A 27,827-nucleotide genomic window follows, 5' to 3' on the forward strand; every position below is an offset into this window, starting at 1 on the left:
TATTCACACCTAGATACAGGACTCAGTGTCTGTGGCCCCAGCCCTTGGAGGGTCTGAGGACTGTTTGGGCTTTGGATGGGTTAAAAAGGAACTTAACACATACCTTTTTAGTATTGCTTTTACTTGAATTCTTACTCATTTACATTTTATTGTACTGCCTCTTTTACATTTTGTTGTATTTCTTTGTATGTTCTGAACTTATCTGTTCTTTTAATTCATGGTGAAGCAGTTTGTGTAGCACTAAGGAGTATGACATCTGCTATATAAAGTATGATTGATTGATTCCATTCAGCCACACTTGATACAGTGTATTCGTCCGTTTAAGTGCAGGAGGCCGACCAATTGGAATTGGTTCACCTCTTTTAATGCCGTTCTTTATTTTTCTTTATTTTGTCTGCAGTCCTTCACTGATACGCCTTGCTGCATTATTTATTTTATTTTTAGCTCTTTGCTTTAGCTACATCCAGAAGCTTCCGGTTGTTCCCTTTCTTGTGTTTGATCATTGACATTTCTCAGAAAGAAAAAAAAAACATTCTGATGCTACTTCCGCAGAGGATGAAGTTTCGCTTTTGAAAAAGTGAAACTTTGAGCCCAGCGACGCAGAAACTTCCTGCAGTAGACGTGAGAGACCCACAAGAAGAAATGGATAGACGCCATTTGTTAAGGTGAGCTTTTAATACCCGAAATAATGATAAATAACTTAAGCGTGTAAAAGCCTTTTCTCACTGTTGAACAACGGCAGGTTACTGTTGCGCTGAGGAGAGCAATGCCGATCGGGAATATGTTTTCTGAGAATACACTGCTGTGTGCGTCTGAGCGGAATTTCCTCATTTCACCGAGTTATAGCCTAAATCGTCGTAGGTGGATGTTTTAATGTCGAAATGTATTTGACAGCTACGTTGTGTTTCATTATTTCTGAGGCATAGTTCTGCACCAGCAGGCTATCCTATAAATTAGCGATGAATTGTCATCGATGGAAATTAAGATATTCTTCTTCTTCTTCTTTCGGCTGCTCCCGTTAGGGGTCGCCACAGCGGATCAGATCCGCATATTTGATTTGGCATGTTTTTACATCGGATGCCCTTCCCGACGCAACCCTTCCCATTTATCCGGGCTTGGGACCGGCACTAGGAATGCATTGGGTTGCGCATCCCCAGTGGCTGGGACTGGGTTATTGAAATCAAGACTAATAGCCTAAGGTTTGGATACAATCAGCATTTGTCAACAGTTTAATCACGTGGATTGAACCGAGTGTCAAAGTTCCGGCCTAACTTTGATTTCTTCCCATCCAAAGAGAATGTCCAGTTAATGCATTAATAAAGAAGAAAGTGGTCAGATGCTGTCGTTTAAATTTACTTAAGCTTACGGGTAAATAGTTTCATACATGGGTAAACCGATGTCGGTTAACATCATCGAGTTATGAGCCAAACATGGGTACAAAATACTTCAATCTATTTCACGTTTAATTTAATTAAATCAGGTGGATGGCTGGGACCAGCAACGTTTTATGACAGGCTGGAATTACTTTACTGATTTTCACGTTTGAACAGTAGGCCTACGTGTGTATTTTGTCAAGTATTTAAGAAATATTAAGCATACTCAAATGGGGAAATTCCGGATGGCACATTAGACTACGCTGTGCAGGATACTATGAACTGTATTTCCGTATTACGAAATTGAAATTTCGTAATGAATGTCATCGTATTTTTATCATTTATAATGATGACAGTTAACATGCTACGCAGATGGGAGTGATGAGGTAGTGTGTAAAACTTGCATACTGTATACCTGGGGTGCAAATAAAATGACTTTTGTTCCCAGCAATTACCTCAGTTTTAGTTTTCCGACCGCTCTATAAACTACGCTGGTTTACTCCTGTGCCTGAGCTCAGAAAAATCTTTTTGATACACTGGCAGTCTGCGGCTGTAGCTGATTGAGCTAATTAAATAAGAGCAGTTGGCACAAAATCCTGAAACGGATTGGCCCTTGTTGTGGACTAGGGCCGTTGCGTTATATTTCATTATCAACTATTCCCCCCTCACCATTTCATTGAAATACTTTGAAATCTAATAGCTTTGATCTTTGAATTCACCAATAGTGAAGGTTGTTTCATCGGTTTAAATGAATGATGAATGTAATGTAAAACGAATGTGCATTGTTGGTCATACTGGCTACCACTGGACTGTGATTGCTTCATCGACCGAACAAGGGCCTTAGCATTACGAAAGGGGATGAACGTACATTTCCCACACTTGCCAAATGCTCAACAAAAAATAACTGAAACTGAAACGGTTAATAATCTGTCTTCCTGTCTTGCCAGTGACCAAGATGAAAACCCAGCACCGCAATATCAAAGTGTCCCCAGCTCAGGTATTTTTAATAACACTGTTAATGATACATTTTTCATTTATGATGATCTCAAACATGTGGAAAAAAATCTCTGAACACAAGTAAATTATATTTTTATTTCTCAATATTCTTTTCAGTGCTGTTTGTTTCTAAGCTTTTACAAACTGACAGAACAAGTATATAAACAGTAAAAAGGGCCTTATTATGGTGTAATGATACTCTCTGTAGATCTTGTTTGAAGTATTCAAACAAGGAAGTGAGAGGCCGTCTTTATAATTATGCTGCAGCCTTATTGGCAGAATGGTCTGGATTTGTGGAGTCAGCAGCATTGCTGTGGAAGTGATCATTATTGCCACAGTTTAAAATAAGTTAATCTGACCTTATGGCACAAATCAGCGTTTGTGTTTTAGTCAATATTTCATGTTTAACACAGGTAAAAGCCAACTACAGAGAAATTACAATAAAGCTAACATGTCTGAAAATGAGAAGAACATGAATAAAGAATGTATGAATGCAGGGCTTATGAACAGAGGAGAAACAGGCTTTAAAATAAAGGATCAAATTTTGCTGTGACCTTTCACCAGGGTCCCAACTTATCAGCTAGGTTCCATACGGTGCACAGTAAACAGTCCTGGTTCATTATAGCAGCTTCGCTTGCTTGGCCTGAAAGAACTTCTCTTATTGAGGTGAAACAGCAGCTAGGCAAAGACAGAAGTAACAAAAGGAGAAACAAATGCTCTTTGTTTGCATGCAGGGCCTGTGGATCCAAACCAGCCAGAGGCTGGCGGGGCTACAGCGCCCCCTGCAGACTTGATGGATAAAGTGCCAGGTTATGAAGGCATAGGAATTGGAGGATATGGTGAGTGATGGCATGCTAGCGTCTGTCATAAGTGAGCTGTGCTACACTGAAGAAGCAGCAAGTCCCTACTTTACAGTGTTTTCTCTTTTTTTCTCTCTCTTGTCTGTCAACGCCAGACCTGCCTTACCAGGGTCCACCCCAGGCTCCAGGTCCCGGAAGCCCGGGCCCACCAGTCGGTGACTGGCGGTAAGGAAATGAGCCCGTTCTCAGTAAATGCCTGGAGAAATAATCCTCCTGCAGATGCTAGCAGGAAAACACACAGATTAAAGTGAAAAATGCGCAAACAGAGTTGATCGCCGACTCAGTTGCATTTGGAAGTAAAAAGTCCATTGATGGGATAACCTGGTCATTCAGTACATTCAGGTACTCAGCTGACTTCATTTTATTGCCGCATAATGTTGCTGAGCCTAGACCTGACCCATTGAAGCAACCCCAGATCATAACACTGCCTCCAGAGGCTTGTACAGTGGGCACTGTCCAAAAAAATCCAAACAGCGACTTTTTTTTTTTACCAGGCAGTGTACATTCAAAAAGTGACGATTTTCACTACTACTCAGAATGGTGTTCTTTCATATAATCATTGGTAGTTCCTTGAAATTCTCAGGAATCCACGTCAAAGTCTTAAAATTTTACTATGATCTGCAGAAGTAGCTTTGCATGTCTTTCACAGCCAAATTGGCTTATCTCCTCTAGCTTTGCCTATCTCATGTAGATTATAAGTCATTGATTAAAATCTTCCTCTCCCCGAAGCATGCAGAATTGGTACTTTTATTGTCCCACACACCTCTGATTGGCTCAAGGATTGTCCAATGAGTGTTCAGGAAAATTGTCTGCCTGAACGTGTGAATAAAATGGAGCTTCATTTCACTGTATTTATTTCCCAGAATTCCCTCCATCAGCGAAGAGGTGGCGAAAGAGGCTTTTCTCGAGTATGCTGCCAGCAAGTGCTGCTACAGCAAAGGCCCCGCGAAAGAGATGGTCTTCACTGACCTGCAGGCCCACAACACATACAGGGTCAGTGCGGATGGCCCAAGGGCGAAGACTGATGGGTCAAGCTTAGGGCTGACTGTGGCTACTAGCTGTGTCTGCTCAATGCCTTTTCATTATGGTAGCAGCCATGCTATTCTCCTCACTATGGTAGCAGCCATGCTATTCTCTTCACTATGGTAGCATCCATGCTATGCTTTTCACTATGGTAGCTAGTAATCTGTACTGTATGTTGGTAGTTAGTCACAATCAATGATGTCACAGGAATCGCCTGTGTAAGGGCTGTTGGTCTATTGCACCTTCTCACAGTACCGGCTGGAGACCTTCACTGAATCCCGCTCTACGAAATGGGCCAGCGAGCCGTACACGGGTAAGAAAAGCACGCCGCTGGGATTACATTTCCCGTAGACACGTGTGTGCGCACGCATGTGTGTGTGTGTGTGTGTGTGTGTGTGCACGCACGCGCGAGTGTGTGTATTAGTATGTTGGTGAGTGTGAGTGTGAGTGTGCGTGTATATGTATGCGCATATGTGTTTGAGTGTGTGTAGGTGTATGTGTGTATGTGTGTGTGTGAGAGAGAGAGAGAGAGAGAAAGAGAGTAAATGCTTTGCAGGGTTAGCACTAGTCTAAAGGCCTGCTCTGCCTCACAGGTCAGATAGTGGATGGGTATATGGGCGTGCCTCCGGGACCCTGGGATATCGCTGTTAGTTTTCCAACCTTGTTTCAGGACAACAAAAAGGAGGTCCGCGTTCCCCACACCTCCTCTGTAAAGGTACGGCAGTAATAACATTCCCCTCACACTCCTCTATAACGGTACGGCAGTAATAACATTCCCCTCACACTCCTGTAACGGTACGGCAGTAATAACGTTCCCCTCACACTCCTCTATAACGGTACGGCAGTAATAACATTCCCCTCACACTCCTCTATAACGGTACGGCAGTAATAACATTCCCCTCACACTCCTGTAACGGTACGGCAGTAATAACGTTCCCCTCACACTCCTCTATAACGGTACGGCAGTAATAACATTCCCCTCACACTCCTCTGTATAGTGGGATATATTGTAGTTTTCATATAAATACCAGCATATTGGTATAGTGGGATATACTGTAGTTTTCATATAAATACCAGCATATTGGTATAGTGGTATATACTGTACTTTTCATATAAATACCAGCATATTTGTATAGTGGGGTATACTGTAGTTTTTATGTAAATGCCAGAATATTGGTATAGTGGGATATACTGTAGTTTTCATATAAATACCAGCATATTGGTATAGTGGGATATACTGTAGTTTTCATGTAAAAACTAGCATATTGGTATAGTGAAATATACTGCAGTTTTCATATATATACCAGCATATTGGTATAGTGGGATATACTGTAGTTTTCATGTAAATACCAGCATGTTGGTATAGTGGGATATACTGCAGTTTTCATGTAAATACCAGCATACTGGAGTAGTGGGATATACTGTAGTTTTATCATAAATACCAGGAGATTGGATTGGAGTAGTGGGATATACTGTAGTTTTAGCATAAATACCAGCAGATTGGATTGGAGTAGTGGGATATACTGCAGTTTTCTTATAAATGCCAGCAGATTGGATTGGAGTAGTGGGATATACTGAAGTTTTAGCATAAATACCAGCAGATTGGATTGGAGTAGTGGGATATACTGCAGTTTTCTTATAAATGCCAGCAGATTGGATTGGAGTAGTGGGATATACTGTAGTTTTAGTATAAATGCCAGCAGATTGGAGTAGTGGGACACTGTAGTTTTAGCATAAATACCAGCAGATTGGCGTTGTGGGATATACTGTAGTTTTCATGTAAATACCATCATATTGGAGTAGTGGGATATACTGTAGTTTTCTTATAAATGCCAGCAGATTGGATTGGAGTAGTGGAATATACAGTAGTTTTAGCATAAATACCAGCAGATTTGATTGGAGTAGTGGGATGTACTGTAGTTTTAACATAAATACCAGCAGATTGGATTGGAGTAGTGGGATATGCTGTAGTTTTAGCATAAATACCAGCAGATTGGATTGGAGTAGTGGGACATACTGTAGTTTTAGCATAAATGCCAGCAGATTGGATTGGAGTAGTGGGATATACTGCAGTTTTATTATAAATACCAGCAGATTGGATCGGAGTAGTGGGATATACTGTAGTTTTAGCATAAATACCAGCAGATTGGATTGGAGTAGTGGGATATACTGTAGTTTTAGCATAAATACCAGCAGATTGAAGTAGTGGGATATACTGTAGTTTTATTATAAATACCAGCAGATTGGATTGGAGTAGTGGGATATGCTGTAGTTTTAGTGTAAATACCTGCAGATTGGATTGGAGTAGTGGGATATACTGTAGTTTTAGCATAAATACCAGCAGATTGAAGTAGTGGGATATACTGTAGTTTTATTATAAATACCAGCAGATTGGATTGGAGTAGTGGGATATACTGCAGCTTTATTAGAAATACCATCAGATTGGATTGGAGTAGTGGGATATACTGTAGTTTTAGCATAAATACCAGCAGATTGGATCGGAGTAGTGGGATATACTGAAGTTTTAGCATAAATACCAGCAGATTGGATTGGAGTAGTGGGATGTACTGTAGTTTTAGCATAAATACCAGCAGATTGGATTGGAGTAGTGGGATATACTGTAGTTTTAGCATAAATACCAGCAGATTGGATTGGAGTAGTGGGATATACTGTAGTTTTAGTATAAATACCAGCAGATTGGGTGTTCTTTCTGTCTCTGTCATGTTGTCTATTTTCAAAGCTCATATGTGCTGCAGTGGAAATTCTCCTCTAATGACCTTCTCTCCCCACCCTTAGGGTTGTCACTCTTGCATGAGTCTCGGCCGAAATCCTTGTAGGAAGTGTGTGACGTCAGGAATGGTAATGCCTTTTTCTTTTCCACCTCCATTACAAATGTTGATTAGACCTGAGTGAAAACAATATTTCAAATGCATTAACCCTTAAGGCACAAGGAAAATTCCAGCAGATTAGTTTCACTGATATTCGGAAGAAAATTGTTCTTTAGTTTGATCTTGTGATTTGAAATGGCGATGTTTCATTGAAAATTCTCTGGGATCTGCCGGGTTTCTCAAATTTGACCAGAAACGAAAGGGGTCCAGCGTTTTCAAACGCATCTTCTTCACATCTTAAACGCTGATGAGAACAATTGGCTGTGGCCACGGTGGCCTGTTCGCTGTAGGCCTGTATGGAAGGATTATCCTGTGTGTCTCTGTCCCGCCTGTACCCACCGTATGATGAAGACCCTGCCGGCTCGTTTCACCCTTGTGGGCGCGGTCACAGACCTGTGCGTCTCGGCCAAGTCCACAGCTGTGCTGTGTGTTTTGACCCCGGTCTGCGCGTCACGGTAACAGGCCGTCGCGCGGTTCCCGCCGCTGCGTCTCCATGGTTTCAGATGCAGTGCTGGGTGTGCAACGGCTCCGGAAGGCGTTTCTCTGACGACCGCTGCAGCCACTGCAACGGCCTCGGCCGCGTACGGTGAGCGCCGGCCTCCGCTCGGATTCGCCGCGGAGCGCGCCGGAACCCCGGCCAAGCCGAAGGGCGGAGCGGTGCTTACTGACGCTCTGTGTCTCCCAGGTGCACGTCCTGCGCGGGCGTCGGCTCCAGCACCTGCGGGACATGCCAGGGGAAGGGACAGCTCCTGTGCTTCATTAAGCTCGTGGTGAAATGGTAACGCCAACAACCTCGATCATATTTTACATCGGAGTCGGTAGTTTCACTACTGAGGTTACACGTTTTCAGTTCATTTCAATTCGCCCAGCTCAAAAATTGGAAGACTTTTCACAGAAATTATTATTCATTCTTCGGTTTATAAATGGACTTCAGTAAATTTGCTGAATTGACTGAACTGAAATGCTGTGTAAATGTACACACACATACAGACACAAATCACACACGCAAACACACAGTTTTTCTGACCAGTGTAATGTTATACTTAATAAGGTATTAAGCCAGCTATGAACACAAAATCATAGGAACCGCTGTGGTTTCCATAGGAACATGTGTATTGCACTGAGATTTTATTTTATTTTTTTCTTCTTCCTGCTCGCTTTAGGAAAAACAACGTGTTTGAGGGTGTAATAGACAGGCAGTCGGGTTTGCCGATGGACCGGATCAGCTCCGTTACCGGGGAGACGATGTTCACTGACATGAGCCCTGTGGTAAGAACAGAACACCTTAATTTACACCACAGCTGCACTCTAACCAGCACCTTTATTTAAATGGAGGCCATCGTTACTTCACACACATACTTTCATACTTTCATTTATTTGTGTAAATAAATATAAGTATGCCCTAGAACTTCAGTTTTTTATTATTTTCCTATTAGAAATCAGAGAATTTATCTGGATCTTTATCATTTTGAATTTTAAAAACCTGGATTAAAAAATCTGTGAAAATATTTAACTGTGATAATATCTACAGTAGGTGATAATCGGAGTTTGTTTTGAATAGCTGCATATCGCTTGTATGGCGTTGTAGTGCACATCAAATCACAATTATAGATGACTTCATTACAAATCCAATACTGGAACATGCTGTGCTTTCAGTGGTTATATATTGGCAGATATATTTCAGTGGTTATATATTGGCAGATATATTTCAGTAGTTATATATTGGCAGATATATTTCAGTGGTTATACATGTTTTTAAGCATGGTTATGATGTGCTGAAAACAACGTCAGGGTGAAAATGACCAAAATCCAAAAGCCTCTTTGAGCTGTAAGCAGCGGGCCTTTCATGAGCTCATGTCTGACGTGCTGTGTTTGAGAAAGCTGAGTGAAAATCAGTTTTAACCCTTGTGTTGTCTTCATATGATGCATGCACCCACAAAGTTAAAAATGACCCACCCTCGACAGGCCCCCTGTGGTGAAGCCTGTTCAAACCCTAATCAATATTTTAATATAAAACAACCTGTCACACATCAATAAATTGGTGAATAACTGTTTTCCTACTTCATCAGTCTACACCACTCATTTGTATTACAAAAATGTAAATATTAAGTGCTTTTTTAATTGAATTCTGATTTCATAACTGCAGGGTTACTAAAGACTTGTTAGACAGTCTTTGTAGCCTGATGGTGTACCGCATTTCTAAAGATATAAAAAAAGGCAATGCTTTTTTGAATGGTAGGTTCAGTCCAGGAAAAGTCACCAAATTTCAAGCTTAAAAAAATACATTTGGGATGTTTTCACAGCTGTTAAAGGTCGTTTATGACCTGAGGACAACACAACGGTTAAACAGAATACTGGCTCTTCTATATTTTGTGATTGTGCAGTTCTGACCACACTCACACCACCAACTGCAGAAAGGAAGTGCATATAGGTATGACTGGCTGAAAAGAGCATGTTTGGTTGAAAAAGTTGTGTCCATAGAACAGCGCTACAGTTTTCTGTCGTGTGGACATTTTTGTTGCTTTTTGCAGGTCTACCCGGTGACTGGTTTCCCAGATAACGCCATCAACCAATCAGCAGACAGGGCTGTGAAAGAACACCAGGCCCAGTATTTCTCCTCCTGCCGCATCCTGCAACAGGTGAGTTCAGTTCCTACACTTGCACCATCCTACCTCCCACATCCTTTATGTGTGTGTGTATGCATGCATGCATGTGTGTGTGTGCGTATGCACGCACGTGTGTGTGTGTATAAAACACCAAAGCTTTTTCTGAGATTGAGACTTACCCCGATAGACCAAGTCTGTTTAAGAGGAGGAGATTCTTTACCTCCAGCAGTAAATAATTTCTGGCCCCCTGATGCAAGACTGCTCTTTTCCTCCTGTGTAGAGGCAGACCATTGAACTGATCCACGTCACACGTGTGCACTACAGCTGGAAGGAGAAGACTCACATCTACTTTGTGTACGGGGCTGAGCACAAAGTCTACACCGATGACTACCCTGCCAAGTGCTGCTGCTGCTCCATCCTGTGAACACACCACACGCGCTCCGTATTCACACCCTTCCTGCAGTCATCCCAGTACCCGCGTTTCCAGAGCTACGCTAACGCCCGGCGAGCTAATGACAGACGAGCGAATAACAGGCGCGCTAACACCTGGCGCGCTAACACCCGGTGCGCTAAGGGCAGGCCAGTTAATGACAAACACGCTAACACCCGGTGCGCTAAGGGCAGGCCAGTTAATGACAAACACGCTAACACCCGGTGCGCTAAGGCAGCATGCACCGCTAACACGTGTAAGGCAGCCCGTGACACCACGTGAGCCGCACCTACACGTGAGGCAGTGCAAAGCTAATGGTACAGGACTGTCTAGAATAACAGCCTAGGCGGCTTAAGACCGCTAACGCGCAGACAGAGCGTAGACGCCAGCAGCTGAGCAGCTTTGCCAGCGCATCGGCTGTGCCTCCTCCCTCTTTCACTTGGTCCTCAATGGGCCAGTTGACGTAAAGGAGTGTGGTCATGAGGAGCTATAAAAACACTTCCCTGGCGGCTTTTTCCCACCGTAAATGAGACGTTAGTGGCGAGGATTCGCTGTGAGGGAGGGGTTTTGAGTTTCTCTGGCATCCCCGAGGCCTGATAATGAATGGGTGAGGAAACATGGGCCAGCTGTCTGAACCTTCACCATGAAGCTAGCCCTGGCTAGCATCACTGGAAACGCGGCTACTGACATGATGACACAACTCTTAATCATCTAGTGCTCAAGAGCACTTAACCTTCTTCGGTCTATGAAAGTAGAGTCTTAGGCTGTTTCCACTACTGAATATTAAAGAACTGCAAAATAATTGTTACAATTTTCCTAAACTTTTCAATCATTTTTCAGGCTATACTACTTATACACATTCAATCATACATACATACATACAATCAGTTGTGATTATTGCTGGTTTGCTGTAATGCTGATAAAACGTCTTTATCCAGTATGGAAGTGTGGATCAGTGGTGAAGATAATTTTTGTACTGGAGATTACTGTGCTTCTGAGAGTTTTAGCAGTTGTTTAAATGTACCGGCTTATTTGGGAATTCATATTTTTTCAAGAAACCAAAAATCTTTTTTTTAAACCTGATTTTTTTGTTCTAATAAATGTGTGCTTGTGCAATATACATGTAACTCCATTTCATTTGAACTTAGACTAACATTGCATAGCTTCTTGCATGTAATTATGAAGCATTGTATTAAGGTTGGCATTTTAAATGCCTAACTACACTTGACTTCCATACGGCCCAGTGCTACCTGTATATCTACCACCTCTGCCCTCCCAGCAATCTTAGCCAGAGCATCCACGTTCTCATCACCTTCCACTCCAACTTGAGCAAAAACAAACCGCCATCCCCATCCCCATTATTTCCACAATTAGACTTCAGACTATTCAACGCTTCAGCAGAGTCAGAGCGTATCACTACTCCGAGTGGCTTTACCTTCTGCACCCATCCTGAGCTATAATCACAGCCATCATCCCAAGCGCTTCAGTAGCCAAACCCACTAATTGGAAGGGGTGTCCACATACTTTTAGCCATGTAGTGTACATCATCTTTCTCACCATCATTTTTTTCCCATTATTCTACACGTTCCATTACTTTATAAATTGGATGTCAAGGGCAATAGGCCTACAGCTGGAACTCCTAGAGGGATCTATACCTGTGTCAAAGGGTAGATTAGACCCAGCTTCCTGAGGAGGATGGTTGGGAACACTCAGAGGCTTAGGCAGTTGTAGGTCGGAAAGATGCGTTTTATTTTCCCAATTAAGGAAAAAAATGCGGAAGGAAAAATAAAACAAAAGTCCAAAAGTGCAAAAATATATACAATAAGCAAAAGAAAACGACCTGAGAGTCAAAGCAAAATAATATGCAACTAAAGGCAAATACTCAATGATAGACTTCTGTCTAGTCAACGATTTTGTTCCTCACACAACTGAGGTAGAGCCGGAAAGCAGACATCTGCATCCATTCCAACCCTGAGCAACTGATCTGAAGTGCTTAAATAAACCCCTCACTCCCGCCACGATTGGACTAATCCAATTACTCGCCACTTCACAGGGGGAGATTTGGGGTGAAATCAAGAAAACGCCAATAAACTGAGAAGAAGGTTAAAAATCAACCACGAGAATAAAGTATAATTATTATAAATAATAAAGCTAAATAATGACTGAGTCAAAACGGCACAAAACAGCATAAATAAAAGTTAACTGAAAGCCGTACTTCCGGCAAACACGGAGAATTAAAGAGACACAAGACGCCCGCTCGGACGCGCGCTCCCGTAGTGAGACCGACGAACACAACAGAACAAATTGGAATATGGTAAGACATTACAACAACCTTAATGTTAAATAAACTAAACCTTTAAACAACAAGATGGTGTAGTGTTTGGTTGTGTTGTTGAGATGAATGAACATTTAAATGAGCAAAAGGGGGTATTTTGTACTGTAGCCTATGCATAAGGGAATATGTTTGTTCTCGCAGCAGCGCGATTTATTTAGATGGTGCACACATTTAAACAAACTGGTATGAACTACGGGAGTTATGGAGGTGGTGTAAAGTGAATGGATGAGCTAGCCCGGTGAATGTTAGTGCTGTGAAGGTATTAAACCAACTGTTAACCGTATACAGACATTTAACAAACACGCAAACAAAGAATTCAGTGGCAGTATTAGCTGCCGTGACGGCGAATACGCCCCGTCACAACCTGGCTGTATAAAATATTTTAAAATTGCAATGCCATTGCGCTTTACTACTTCACAAGAAGCAACAGTCCTCCAAACCTTATTGTCTGTCTCTGTCGCTGCTTCCATCGCATTGTCTGGTGCATGTTTTATCGTCACAGAACAAACTCCGTCCTCTCTAGGAGCCGCCCACCCACATCCCTCCAGAGCCCTCGTCAGTTCATACATGCTAAACTCCACATGCATGGCCTCTCTCCTGTCTCCTTTCCTCCTCAGAACATCCCCATGCTCCTTTAACATTTCTCTACTTCATGTTTTGCTCTAACTACACAGATTGTCACATCTGTGAGCCACAGAAAATGCCCGACCAATCATATTAGCTTTTTCTTCGTTTGTGACAGAAGCAGTGGCATCTCCCTCCACAAACACTGGGCATCCCACAGATGCCCTTTCCCATTGGTTTTTAAAACCTTTTCCAAACTATTCAAATTTTGGTGCTTCTTGCCAAAAGAAGGCACAAAATTCACAGCACACCTCCTGTTTTGCTCTCTTAACCATTTGTCTTGCTAATGCTGGACTCCAATCATGTTTTATACTATTCCTTTCAGTCAGTCCGTTTTTCAGTACTTGGAGAGCTTCATCCCCGCAGCTGACCACCTTACACCTTTCCTCGGACAATTACCAATCTTACTGCCTTAGCACACTCATCTGCAGACCCCTCCGTTTCCAGATTTTGCCCTTCCCATTGGCGTAAGTGTTTAAACAGTTCCCAGGTTGCTTTTTCAAAGCACCATCTCTTGTGAGGGTCACCACTTTGTACTCTTACATCCGCATTAACCTGGCACATTACTGGATAGTGATCACTTCTGATCGTGGTTTCCCTCATTACTTCTCATTCACATCTCCTTACCATTGATGCAGATACCAATGTTAGATCCACACATGATTCTGTGCCCCTGGCAATATGGATTCTTGTTCCACTTCCATCATTTACACTAATGCTGGCTCTCTATTATCCATGATTTCCTCTTTTATATTTGCATTTTTGGCTCTATGTACACTTCTTCACAGTTCATTACGGGAATTAAAATCACCACACCAAATAACCTTTCCGCCACTATACTTACTGTTAATCCCTTCTAGCAGTGGTTAGTGATGCTACAAGGAACAACAAATAATATTTTCACTCAGCTATAAAATTTCATTACACAAATGTGTGTCTGTATGGAAATCCCACTTGACACTTACACATTTATTGTGGACCAAGATGTTCCCAGGGCTTTTTGTCTTAAAATGTGTAACTTTAACTTGTCCCCTTAAAAAAATGTTTTATCGAAATCTGGATCAAACATAAGGGGAGGGTCTTCCCCGTCTCACTCTACTGTAATTATTATTTTACCTGCCGAGTTCGAACGTCTAGAATAGCCTACATGCATTTTGAGTTGTTAAAATATCGTTTATTTGTTAGCAGTTTGGTACCAGGGAAATGTTTATTTATTTTGAATTGGGAGTAAAATGCACAAATAAAGGTCCCATCGTCTCAACTCGTCTTCATTGGAGTTGCGAATTCCTTGCGCGTGGTCTTTTCGGGTCTTTTGCTATTTTTCCACTGCTTTTCCCCGCTAGTTCTCCATAGGGTGCGGGGGATCATGACGAAAGGGGGTGTGATTTAGAATGCTGGGGCAGGTTTGCAGTTCCCTTATTGGATTTAATCTGCGACGACCGCGTGCTTCCTTTGTGCACACAAGAAAACGACATTTAAAGCAAATAATTTTGATAGGTCCAGATCCGCGCAATTCGGTGTTTGGCACTTCAAATGTGTACGCCCACAAATCTGCTTATTAACGATGTTTTCTGAACTTTACCGTAAACGCTACTCGTGCGTGAATGTACATTGAAAAACAAAGGGTCTGAACAGGCGGGGCTGACATTCCGTAGTTTTTCAACACAAGCTATTCTTTACCTAACGTTGCCCGTTCATATAAAACTTTCATCCTGCGTGATTTGGTCTTAAAGAGAAGATAGGGCGAGCATTGGCATTTTCTGACAAAACCATGGATGAAAGAAACTATTTAGGGGATCTAGGTGAGTATTCCCTCAAAAGACTGACACTGAGACATTCCTGCTTGTTTACAGATGGCGTAGGCTATGACATTACGGTCAACATAGTCGCGTAGTTTCAGCTCATTTTTCGCCTGGAATGTTTTGTTTTTAACTCCTCTCCAAACCCTTGTAGCATTTAGTAGAGATCTCTGTAGATTCATGATCTTGGTATTGATCTACGGACCACAACACACTTGAGTCGTATCATTAACTAAATAGGCTAGCTAAATGAATAAGTAAATAAATAAATAACATTTTCAATTAGTGGTGCGAATTACAGCTTAACTACTATTAAAATAAAGGCTGGACAACTTATATTTATGTAATTTAGCTAATATGATCGTTAGTCAAACAATATTTTTAGCTTTAAACATCTTTCCAACAAAACGAAAATCATGGAAAGATCGAATCTATTACACATCTGGATATATCTTGTCATTGTTATTTTTTATTTGAATTGCAGTGCCAAAATACGCGTAAAACGGTTTCAGGGTCCGTTACACAGAAATAACTGATGCCAGTGCATGCGTTTAGGTGCGTGGATGCATGCAGATTACATAATTACGTAAAAGAATCCTAAAAGCTGTCATACCGGTTTCTCTATCTATCATAATTTAAACAGAATGGGTCAGCTCCAGCGTCGAGTCTGCTTGCGATCTTCCAGTCATCAACCCAGTTCTTTAGGCTACCTGTTAACCTCAGGTTAAAATCCCTAGACCACAGATCCGCATTATTAATGGCTGTCATAATCTGTGAAATAAGGATTAGCTGTTGCAGTTTTTAATGTACAACCCCAATTCCAAAAAAGTTGTGACAGTATGGAAATGCTGATTAAACAAAAAGGAGTGAAAATGCAAATTCTGTTCACCCTGTACTATATTGAAAACACTACAACAGAACATTATTTGATGTTTTACTTTGTCAATTTAATTGTTTTTTGAAAATATACACTCATTTCAAATCTGATTACTGCAACACGCTCCAAAAAAGTTGGTACAGTCGAGTTTTTACCACTGTGTGACATCACCATTTCTTTTAATGACACTTATTAAGCGTTTGGGCACTGAAGACACCAGTTGGTTAAGATTAGCAAGTGGGAAGTTCCCCCATTCTTCCATTATGCAGGTCTTCAGCTGCGCAATTGTACGGGGCCTTCGTTGCCATATTTTGCGCTTCATAATGCGCCACACATTCTCAATCAGAGACAGGTCAGGACTGCAGGCAGGCCAGTCCAGCACCCGCACTCTCTGCTTAGGCAGCCATGCACTTGTAATCCAGACAGGATGTGGTTTGGCGTTGTCCTGCTGGGAAATGCAGGGACCTCCCGGGAGAAGACGGCGTCTGGATGGCAGCATATGTTTCTCCAAAATTTGTACATATCTTTCTGCATTAATGGTGCCCTCACAGATGTGCAAGTTACCCATGCCATGGGCACTGACACACCCCCACACCATGACAGACGCTGTCTTTTGGACCTGACGCTGATAACAGCTTGGATTGTCCTTTTCCTCTTTGGCCCGGAGGACACGGCGGCTGTTTTGTCCAAAACCTATTTGAAATGTTGACTCGTCGGACCACAAAACACGCTTCCACTGTGCTACTGTCCATCTCAGATGAGACTGAGCCCAGAGAAGTCAGCTGTGGACAGTGTTGATGCATGGCTTCTTCTTTGCATAATAAAGCCTTAACTTGCATCTGTAGATGTAGCGGCAAATGATGTTGACTGACAAAGTTTTACCAAAGTATTTCCAAGCCCATGTCATGATATCCATTACGGACACATGACGACAGACAGTGACATCTGAGGGATCGGAGATCATGCGCATTCAGAAGTGGTTTTCGGCCTTGCCCTTTACACACTGAGATTTGACTGGATTCCTTGAATCTTTTAATCATATTGTGGACTGTAGAGGGTGGAATGCCCAAAATTCTACTGATGTGTCTTTGGGAAACGTTGCTCTCAAAGTGCTGGATTATTCGCTGACACATCTGTTGGCAAATTGGTGCCTCGACTCATTCTTGCTCATGAAGGACTAGGCCTTTCTTGGAGTCTCCTTATACACTCACCGGCCACTTCATTAGGTGACAGGAGTGGCACCCGGTGTGGTCTTCTGCTGCTGTAGCCCATCTGCTTCAAGGTTTGATGTGGTGTGCGTTCAGAGATGCTCTTCTGCATACCTCGGTTGTAATGAGTGGTTATTTGAGTTACTGTTGCCTTTCTATCAGCTTGAACCAGTCTGGCCATCATCCTCTGACCTCTGCTATCAACTAAGCATTTTCGCCCAAAGAACTGCCGCTCACTGGATATTTTCTCTTTTATGGACCATTGTCTGTAAACCCTAGAGATGGTTGTGTGTGAAAATCCCAGTAGATCAGCTGTTTCTGAAATACTCAAACCAGCCCGTTTGGCACCAACAACCATGCCACGTTTAATCACTTAAATCACCTTTCTTCCCCATTCTGATGCTTGGTTTGAACTTCAGCAGATCGTCTTGACCATGTCTACATGCCTAAATGCATTGAGTTGCTGCCACATGATTGGCTGATTAGATATTTGCGGGTGCAGTTTGCAGTTGAACAGGTGTACCTAATGAAGTGGACGATGAGTGTATATTATAACTAGAGCCCGACCGATATATCGGTTTGGCCGATATATCGGCCATTATTTGACTTTTTTTGACGACATCGTGATCGGCAGTTATGCAGGCCATGTGTCCCGATTTTTAAATAAGTATAATAAACCAAAAAAACATTGATTATTTATCTGTACTTGTCTGTTCGAACGTTGTAGTTGCTATTTACTAGAAATATCCAGTAGAGGGAGGTCTAATACAAGTGTGAACTGCAGCAGCTGACGCGCTACTTCTGTAATAAGACGTTTGTCACTCGTGCCTCATCCAGTATTCTCCACTGCAGGACTTGTCTGCACAGATTCGATTGCCGCAATAAAGGTATGTATATCTGTGAAAGTTTTTAATTAAATGCGTTTATACGACCACTGTGTTTATCAATCCTCATTATCAAGCGAGCGAGCTAGCTGACTTATTTGGTTCACTTTAGCAAGCTAGCTGGCTAGCAAGCTTTTATGAAGTGTCAGTGAGCACATAAGCAGCGTAGGATCTACATTTCCAGAGGACATCGCTGTATTCTCAAATAAATAACCAGCCAAAGTAAAATGGTGATTGAATGCATCACGCATTTGTTTTTTTATCTGAGATAATGGTATTAGCTAGGCTACTATATGATACTATATGATAGCCAACGCGTTATTGCAAGCGAGTGTGTCATCTAGTCACGCGTCATCGTAGCACGCTAACCAGACAGTAAAAACGCCGATGAAACTTCTAATGTGGATCATTTTAAGCCATGTTATCTAGCTTTGTCGTGATAACATGAGAGAAGAATTGCTGTTGGAGAAGTGAATCAACCAACAGTTAGCGCGGGTAACCTGCAGGGAAGCGCATTGTAGTTTTTTTCACGTATTTCATCCAGTCAATTTAATTTAATCTAACGTTACACTTTATTCACTCATTAGCTCCGATAGGTAATGTCTTACTCTTTGAGATCATGTAGTAGAAATACAATAAGAAAATATAATTCATTTAACTTACTGAGAATATATAATAAGAAATAATGAGACTGTGTCAATAGCTAATGCGTTATTGCGAGCGAGTGTCATCTAGTCACGCGTCAGAGCGCATTGTAGTTATTTTCACCACCGAATTCTTATGGACAGGGAAGCTCGCTAGATAGTCTTAGTAGGAATAAAATAAGAAAATATAATTAATTTACTGAGAATAGATACTAAGAAATAATAATAACAAACTAAAACATCAACAATAATAATATTAATAAAAATACATGTTTGAAACTGGAAAACTGATTTTTTTAAAATTAATTTTTTATAGATGGCTGGAAAAGAAAGGAGTAAAAGCAAGATTTGGAATTATTTTGTGTGTTAATATATATATATTTATATATATATATATTTAATTTAATATCATCTTTTACATTTTTTTATCTAAAAAGTTCTTTGTATGTTTATTTTTATTTGTTTGCTTATAAGTTAAATGTTCTTAAATATAGAAACTTTAATAAAATACAAGTTTTTCAAATTGATTTGAAAACGTTGCACTTTTTGACAAAATATTGGTCAAATCATCGGTAATCGGTGGGCTTTGACTCTCCAAAATCGGGATCGGCATCGGACCCAAAAATCTGGCATCGGTTGGGCTCTAATTATAACACGATTGCCTCACCTGTTTAACATCACCTGTATCACATCACCGTGATATTTCAACTTGTCACATTGTTATTGGTCCTAAATTGCCCCTGTCCAATTTTATTTGGAACATGTTGCAGGCATAAGTTTCATAATAAACGTATATCTTCAAAAAAACTAAGTTAATTAGATAAAACATAAAATACCTTGTCTTTATACTATTCTGTTTGAATACAAGTCAAAGTAAATTTACAGATGACTGCTTTCTGTTTTAATTTGCATTTCATTTACTGTCCCAACTTTTTTGGAATTAGGGTTGTAGTACTCTGGTCGAGGGATTGAACTTGTCATTTACATTGTGCTAAACAATGTCCGTGTAATCTCACATACAGTATTTTAGTATACATTCATTTACTTTTCGGAATATATTTTCATATAACCCACATTTTAATACTTTTTTGTGTAAAGTGATTCGTATTCCATGGAAGAAAAGAACTATAAATATATTGTTGTTGTAATGTGGTGCTGTGATAGCACAGCTGCCTTGATACTGAAATGTCTTGAGTTTGAATCTTTTTACAGTCTATGGTTTGAATCCAAGGCCCCCCCTGTGTGGAGCTTGTATGTCCTCCCTGTGTCTGTTTGGGTTTCCTCTGGGTACTCCAGTTTCTCTCACAGTCCAAAGACGTGCGGGTCAGGTGAACCGGAGAGTCTAAATTGCCTGTTGGCATGAGTGTGTGGGTGAATGGTGTATGTGCCCTATGATGGTTTGGCATCCAGGGTTTACTCTTACCTCTTGCCCAATGCATGCTGTGACCCTGGCCAGGAATATGTGGTTTAGATTATTAATATTGTGTGCAATATTCTGCTAGTAATACACACAGGTGTGGTGATAAAGTTTAACAGAGTTTGGCAAAAAGACGCATTTCCTGCAAACATTTCTTATCAAGGGTATAAGTGAGTAGTCTCTGTCACATATTTTGAACTGCCTTTCCAGTCTGGTTACAATTAAATATCCCCAGTCACACACTGTGAAATATCTTGTTTGTGCAAACTATGTAGGTATCCTCTGTGGGCATTATTAAAATTGTATTATATCCCCCAGGATTAGTTGGTGATACACTGAATTGTAACTCCAGGTATTTCATGTTGACATGTGGCAGATTTGCTGTAACCAGCAGATACCAAACCTAAACTCTCATCGCTGATACTCTTTCAGTGTAACTTTACTTTATTATTGTAGACAGCAGATAAAGGTTTTTGTCCTTTAAGTGCCTCATTAAGGAATACTTCTTCAGGCAGAGAATTTATTTTCTTAGTTTTAGATTGCAGACTTTTCCAGAATTGCTTTTCCATGTTGCATACAATAGGGAGTTGTGAAATTGGAATGGAAAGCTGGTGAAATATAGGCTATGTCTCTTTCTGATGACAGCTAAAGCTCTGGCACTGCATCGGCTTGATTAGCTTTCACTCTATGGTATGTTGGGCATGTTGTTGCAGAGATGCTTCTGTGGAAGGATCTGTCAAAAAAAGAGGTGTTTCACCTTTCACCCATAAGGTATTCAGACATTCAAAAGAGCCCCAATGAACACCAATTTTTGACCCAAAGTGCAATTTGTCTGTGCATAATCCAGATAATCTTAATTGCAGGCTCAGCTAAAATGCTACTGTTTGCAGTCATAGTGTAATTCTTACACTTATCTTTCAGTGATGATGCGTATCACTGTCTGCTAAATGACTTCCCGAGCTCTCTCTGCATCCAACTGGAAACAAGGAGCTAAATAACGTAAACTCAATGAAACAGTCTCTCACAAAAATAGCATGTAATTGTGAGATTATAAACAGTGAATCCTACCTTGGTGGTCCCCTTTGTGTGGTGGCCACCTGTCCTTGACCACTTTTGGTACTCCCTACACTGTCTCCTGTGCAGTGTTCCCTCTAGGAACCCTGCCAATGTCATTGTTTATGTTTCCAACTCGACCTCATCATCACTCTCTAGCTCTGTTTTTCCTTCTGTTAAACATGATGTCAATACGGTTTTACACTCTCAACCTCAGTCTTGGTTGTATGTGAACATTGTAGCAGGATTTTGTTTGCTAGATCGTATATATCGTTCGTTATTTGCTATATTGGATAGTTTTGATCGTATTGTTGCTAAATTTGTGATATTGCCAAATATCGAAAAGTTGCTTCAAAAATCTAAATCGTGTCTTGGTGAAGCCTGATGTTTACAAGCGTGAAAAATTCCTAACTCTTGCAAAGAGCACACCTGTCTCTGCTGAATGTCCAACCTGGCTGTCCCAATCTAGCCATCTAATCATATCTGACTTAATGACTCTCTTCTGTCAATGAACTGATATGTAGTAACTAGGTAACTAGTAAGTATTCTTCTGCCGATGGGTTCCATGAATCTCCCTTTTCCAGGACAATGGGGAACTTCGCTTGCTTTTGACATGTCAATTTCCTTTGATATTTTTACTGAGTTTGAGTCATTTGAGTTGCCAGTCTTCAGCTAGGGTGCACAAACATTGAGAATCCATCCTGCGATCGTTCATATGGCAAATTTCCACAAATGCTGAGGATAACCTACTGTTGATATGGGCAGGCCAACACAGCCTACTTTTGTTCAGTTTAGTGTGGAGCAAGCAGTGCCATTGGGGGAGGGGGTGGGGGTGCAGTAAGACCCTGTGCACATGCTAAAGGTTGCTGCTGAAAATGAGTTAAGGCTATAAATGCCTTCCTAAAATAGATGAACACAATATCCTACCCCTGTCTGGCGTCAGAGTGGCCTAGCTTGGCCAGGGGGGTATTTTGGGAACATTGTTCACTCTTGTTTTTCATGTTTCTCACTCGTTTTCACACAGCCCTCAGTAGCACAGCGAGAGAAGCATCATTGTGTTTGGAGAAAGGTCCTGTTTATGAGTCTAGACTGGGATTCAGACGTTCACTGATTGGCAGGAAGGCAGTTGGTGGAGCTGCACAGACTGTGTTTACCGTGTTGCACTGTTATTTTGTTGTAGAAATCCCACTGAGGATTGATCTCAGCCAAACCTGGTTCAGCCCCATTTTTATGAAGCTGTTCCTAAATGTTTGGATAACATTTGAGGTCATACAGTGTGCTGTTATTGGATAAATCATACAGTGAGCTGTTATTGGATACATCATACAGTGTGCTGTTATTGGGTAAACCATGCAGTGTGCTGTTATTGGGTAAATCATACAGTGTGCTGTTATTGGGTAAATCATACAGTGTGCTGTTATTGGATACATCATACAGTGTGCTGTTATTGGGTAAATCATACAGTGTGCTGTTATTGGGTAAATCATACAGTGTGCTGTTATTGGATAAATCATACAGTGTGCTGTTATTGGGTAAATCATACAGTGTGCTGTTATTGGGTAAATCATACAGTGTGCTGTTATTGGATACGTCATACAGTGTGCTGTTATTGGGTAAATCATACAGTGTTCTGTTATTGGGTAAATCATACAGTGTGCTGTTATTGGGTAAATCATACAGTGTGCTGTTATTGGGTAAACCATGCAGTGTGCTGTTATTGGGTAAACCATGCTGTGTGCTGTTATTGGGTAAACCATGTAGTGTGCTGTTATTGGATACGTCATACTGTGTGCTGTTATTGGGTAAACCATGCTGTGTGCTGCTGCAGTGCTCCACCACAGTCTGGCGTTATTCTGACTGGAGCCCACCTCCTCCCGCAGGAGACTCGGATTCCAATATACCAGAGGAGGGACCAACAACGCCCCCTCCTGGCTGGCTAGAGAATGTGACGGGATATGATCAGAATCACGGAGACAAGGGTGAGTGTGGGCATGCGCTCGCTTCGGTGCGCTCTGCTAGCTAGTGTAGCCACTCCAGCTATGCTTTATTCTGCGTCGGGGAACAACGTCCATATTTCTGAACATTGGGGCTGGTACAGGAGCGAGTTAATGCCACAACGATCTGTAAAAAAAAATCTGGTTAGGTGGTAGCCTGATCTGCTTTGCAATTGGCTCAAAGCGTAATTGGTTACATCCACGTTTTCTTCCTGAATCTGGAATAGCTCAGATGTTTCTTCGCATTTAGAAATGTCATTTTTACAAATTGCAAAAATTTGTAAAAGGATTTTGAAAGGGAAAAGGAATCTGTAGTACTTGAATATTATATTATTTATTTTATATATAGATTAACCTGAATTGAACTTCAATTTAAAAACAAATAAATTCATAATAGAAATTCACAGCTACTCAAGAAACTCTGTATTAATGAATTCTCACCAAGAAACCCAGTTTTAATGAATTATCACCAAAACAATGCAGTTCACGAGCAATAAATTCACAACTGAATTTTACCATGAAAACTTAAAAAAAACGTGGAATTTGCATTCTAATGTGTTAGTTTCATGCTCAACAAATTCAGATATATTGACATCACAAAATATTCAATCCAGATGAATGCAACTTCAAATATTTTTGCCATTCATTTTCAACAACAGGCTGGCTGTGAAATTTATTATTGAGATTATGATTATAATGTAATCAATATATGTGTCCTTTTCCCAGCTTTTGCACTGAAGTTGTTTGATTATGATGTCCTTTATTTCAGATGGCACCGATAAGCTGTACCCTCCTCCCCCTGACTACGCGACTGTATGTGAGAATGACAGGAACTTACAAGTTCCTACTGTCAGGTGATGCCACACATTACTGTAACTAGAAGCATACCCCATCACGCTCTTCCCTGTGGTGTTGGGTTTTCATGTTTAGGACTATACAGATTGAACTGGTCTTTTTTAAGGGTTTCCATCTTTTTCTGGATAGCTAGGGGATCCTTGCATTGCGAACTGGGTCATTTTTTCATCCGAAAAGTCCTGTATTTGTTTGAAACATTCCAGACTCGTTTTTCGGTGTGCCCTGTGCGGTTTTCCGCTGGATATGGCTCCCGGGTAAACGTGCGTGGAAAGCCTCCTGAAGTTCAGCGGCCGTGTTTTCCACAGTGTTCCCGTGGTGTCGGAGGACGTAGCTCGGGAAGCGCTGATGGAGTTCGTGGAGAGGAAGTGGACCTACAGGAGCAAGCCAGCCCGCGACATGACCTTTACGGACCTGAAGCCCTTCACCGTGTACCGCGTACGTCCTGCCAAATATACCTCAAATTTAGGACCAGGAGGTGCTTTCACAGACGGGACAATGGGCTGGACCAGCCCAGGAAAGTGTTTGGGAGTCTGAGGGCTGTCCTTTTAGCTTGTAATGGGTAAGGTTAGCCTGAGGACAGCAGATCGTAGACCAGCTCGTCTGCTCTCAGATGCTTTATGAATACTGTAGTCTTAGGATGCCTCATATTCCCATGGTACATTGCATTACAGCCTCTTGGCAGATGTTCTTATCTACAGTGATGTACAGTGGGCTCCAGAATTATTGGCACCCTTGATAAATATGCACAAAAAATGCAAAAACAAATGCTAAACTAAAAAATAATAGTTATCGACATAGCTTATTTTCCAAATGTGTAACTAGTGGCTTGATTAATGATTCATTGGAATCAACAAGTCTTACATTTTAAGTAAAAAAATATTTCCCCAAAAAACAGGTTCCACAATTATTGGCACCCCTGGTTTAATACTTTGTGAAAACACCCCTGGCAAAGATGACAGCCACAAGTCTTTTCCTATAATTTGTGATAAGGTTAGAGAATGCATTTGGAGGGATTTTTGACCATTGCTCCATGTAGAACTTTTCAGAATCATTGATATCTTTGGGTTTGCGCTTATGGACCCCCCTCTCTTTAGTTCAGACCATAGGTTTTTGATGGAATTTAAGTCTGGAGACTGAGATGGCCATTGGAAAACATGGATGTTGATTTCACTTAAGCATTTATGTTTAGATTTTGATGTATGCTTGGAGTCATTGTCCTGTTGGACAATCTACCTATGACCAAGTCCTAGCGTCTTAGCAGAGACAACCAATTTTTCTGCCAGAATTTCCTGGTACTTTGTTGAATTCATTGTGCCATTTGATCTAAAATAGTATAACATTTCTCATAGAATGTCCACCTTTCACTTCACAGCAGTGGTGATAAAACTAACAAGAAGAAAGTGCTAGTGTGTTGTTAGCCGACTTTACTGATCCCCGCATAAGCCAATAGCACTAACCCATAAAATTTGCTTTTTCATGTTACTTGGTCAGTCGAACAATAAAAATGAAAGCATTCGATTACGGTCAACGGCACCGAAAATTTCTGTTGAACCTTCAATAAACGGCAAAAGTCCCACTATAGGATTGATCATAGCACATCTTTCAGCTAGCGACTGTAATGAAGCCAGTGGTGGAGCCTGTACCAGCTCGCTTGGAAGCATATGAATCTATTTTATGTTTTTGAACTTTTGCATAATTTGGCTAAATAAAATTTCCATTGCATCTACGGTATACCTTTACTGCACCTCTTTTTTTCACTTTATGCATAATATGACATATTGTTTAAGTGGTAAAACATATACTCACATAGTTTTTTCTTGGCTTTTAAAAGTAATCTTGATTCTATAGTAGTATACAGTAATTCATTTAGTTCGGGAAGTGGGCAGTGGCAATGATTGGGGGCTTGGGGTGGATGGGTAGGAGGAGGTTCTATTGAAAAAGAATAGAATAGAATTTTAAAAAAAGGAAGAAATGAACGTGAACTAGTTCATTTTTTGGGACTGTGAACTTAGTTCAGAATTCAAAATTGTGAACTATGAACGTGAACTAGTTCATTTTAATCAGTGTGAACTGAACTTTGAGCTGCTCTTGTGAAGTGTGAACTTGCACAACACTGGTCTTCAATGTGTGTACTGAAGTAGAAACTCTTTCGTCTGTTTCTAGTACCGTTTGGAAACATACACGGAGTCCCGATCAAGCACCTGGGAGTTCGAGCCTTACACTAGTACGTCACAAAGTAGCCACATGCCTCTTAAACTCATAAAAATGGAAATATTTAAAATAATGTCTAAAAGAGGATAAAGAATGTCGATTTTTAATGTTATTATTATCAGCATGGTTATAATAATATCTGTGGTGCTTATTGTTTGAAATATACTTTTTGGTTGTTGTTGGTATCATGGTGATGATGATGATGATGATTATTATTATTATAACAATAACAATGTAAAATGTTTTCTTATTTCATAACCATTCCATTATGTGTGCCCCCTAAGCTATATGTATAGTGTTTAAACTGACATCGAGTGAAAGAACAGAGGGAGATCCTTATGTGTGACCCCTAAGTGATATGTATGGTGTCGAACTGACATTGAGTGAAAGAACAGGGAGACCTGTGTTCCCTGTTCCTGGGGACGGACCGGCTTGTAACTCAGGGTTTGCGGGTTTGATTCCCAGCTGGCGCACGGGCACTGTAACCTTCAGCAGCATACTTAAGCTGAACCACTTCAGCTCATATCCAGCCGTGTCAATGGACTGCATGTGTAAAGTGAGTGTAGTCGCTCTGGATGAGAGTGTATGCGAAACTCCTATTAATTCTGATGTAATGTGAATGTCCCTCCCAGACCAGTTTGTGGACGGGCCGCAGTACGGGGCAAGCCCCCTTCCCTGGGACGTCCCAGTGGAGGTCCCGCCCATGTACACGAACGTGTGCTTGAAGGTGCGCGTCCCGCATTCTTCTGTTGTCAAGGTGAGGAGACCACGGGGTCCCCCAGGGCCGCTTAGCGCATTCAGCGTATTGACTGTTTAGCACGCTGACCGCTTAGCCCGTTTAGCGTATCGACCGCTTAGCCCGTTCACCACTTAGCGCGCTAACCGCTTAGCACATTGACCGCTTAGCCCGTTCACCACTTAGCGCGCTAACTGATTAGCGTATTGACCGCTTTGCCGTCACACTTAGCGCGCTAACTGATTAGCGTATTGACGCTTAGCCCGTTCACCACTTAGCGCGCTAACTGATTAGCGTATTGACCGCTTAGCCCGTTCACCACTTAGCGCGCTAACTGATTAGCACATTGACCGCTTAGCACGCTGACCGCTTAGCGCGCTAACTGATTAGCGTATTGACCGCTTAGCCCGTTCACCACTTAGCGCGCTAACCGCTTAGCACATTGACCGCTTAGCCCGTTCACCACTTAGCGCGCTAACTGATTAGCGTATTGACCGCTTAGCCCGTTCACCACTTAGCGCGCTAACTGATTAGCGTATTGACCGCTTAGCCCGTTCACCACTTAGCGCGCTAACTGATTAGCGTATTGACCGCTTAGCCCGTTCACCACTTAGCGCGCTAACTGATTAGCACATTGACCGCTTAGCACGCTGACCGCTTAGCGCATTGACCGCTTAGCGTGTTGAGCGTTTAGCGCATTGACCCCTTAGCGCGCTAACCGCTTAGAGCGTTGAGAGCTTAGCGCAGGGATCTCAAATTCAAATCCTGGAGGGCCGCTGAGTCTGCTGGTTTTTGATGTGTTCCTGCAATTAAGTGCTTAGTTTAAGTCATTGATTGGCTAAAGAGTCCGCACACCTTGTTCCCAAGGCCATGATTGGTTGCTGATTGAAAGGAAATCACGTAAACCAGCAGACACTGCGGCCCTCTGGGGCTGGAGTTTGAGACCCCTGGCTTAGCGTGTTGACCGCTTAGCGCGTTGAGAGTTTAGCGCTTTGGATGTTTAGCACGTTGGGC

General features: G+C 41.6%; 2 protein-coding genes across 4 annotated transcripts in view; both read left to right on the forward strand.

Moving 5' to 3' along the window:
• Positions 1–433: 433 nt before the first annotated feature.
• ssuh2.2 (ssu-2 homolog, tandem duplicate 2) lies at positions 434–11,296 on the forward strand. Of its 2 annotated transcripts, XR_010324799.1 has the most exons (14): positions 434–665; positions 2,321–2,370; positions 3,104–3,208; positions 3,325–3,394; positions 4,093–4,222; positions 4,505–4,565; positions 4,846–4,967; positions 7,049–7,111; positions 7,644–7,726; positions 7,826–7,918; positions 8,304–8,409; positions 9,672–9,779; positions 10,027–10,310; positions 10,569–11,296. XR_010324799.1 is itself a non-coding variant. In XM_064304419.1 (13 exons), exons 1-13 carry the CDS (start codon positions 643–645, stop codon positions 10,168–10,170), a joined length of 1,158 nt encoding a protein of 385 aa, XP_064160489.1. In that variant the 5' UTR covers positions 434–642; the 3' UTR covers positions 10,171–10,379. The 2 variants fall into 2 exon arrangements, 1 of the variants encoding a protein (XP_064160489.1); XM_064304419.1 differs by lacking the exon at positions 10,569–11,296 and having other exon boundaries at positions 10,027–10,379.
• Positions 11,297–14,521: 3,225 nt separating this feature from the next.
• ssuh2.1 (ssu-2 homolog, tandem duplicate 1) overlaps positions 14,522–27,827 on the forward strand; it is a 35,117-nt gene continuing 21,811 nt past the window's right edge. Inside the window, exons 1-6 of one of the 2 annotated variants that reach the window (XM_064304422.1) lie at positions 14,522–14,937; positions 22,898–22,996; positions 23,781–23,865; positions 24,172–24,301; positions 26,030–26,090; positions 26,710–26,834. In XM_064304422.1, coding sequence (XP_064160492.1) covers positions 14,907–14,937; positions 22,898–22,996; positions 23,781–23,865; positions 24,172–24,301; positions 26,030–26,090; positions 26,710–26,834 — 531 coding nt within the window. In that variant the 5' untranslated portion in view covers positions 14,522–14,906. The remainder of the gene's footprint in view (positions 14,938–22,897; positions 22,997–23,780; positions 23,866–24,171; positions 24,302–26,029; positions 26,091–26,709; positions 26,835–27,827) is intronic. The other variant, XM_064304421.1, reaches the window with a different exon arrangement.

This window comes from Anguilla rostrata, chromosome 13, assembly GCF_018555375.3.
Source record: "Anguilla rostrata isolate EN2019 chromosome 13, ASM1855537v3, whole genome shotgun sequence".
Classification (NCBI taxonomy): Eukaryota; Metazoa; Chordata; class Actinopteri; order Anguilliformes; family Anguillidae; genus Anguilla; species Anguilla rostrata.

Coding starts and splice junctions, on each gene's coding strand:
- ssuh2.2 (XM_064304419.1), top strand. CDS start 643: ATGGATAGACGCCATTTGTTAAG. Junction 666..2,320: donor GATAGACGCCATTTGTTAAG/GTGAGCTTTTAA, acceptor CTGTCTTGCCAG/TGACCAAGATGAAAACCCAG. Junction 3,395..4,092: donor CCACCAGTCGGTGACTGGCG/GTAAGGAAATGA, acceptor TTTATTTCCCAG/AATTCCCTCCATCAGCGAAG.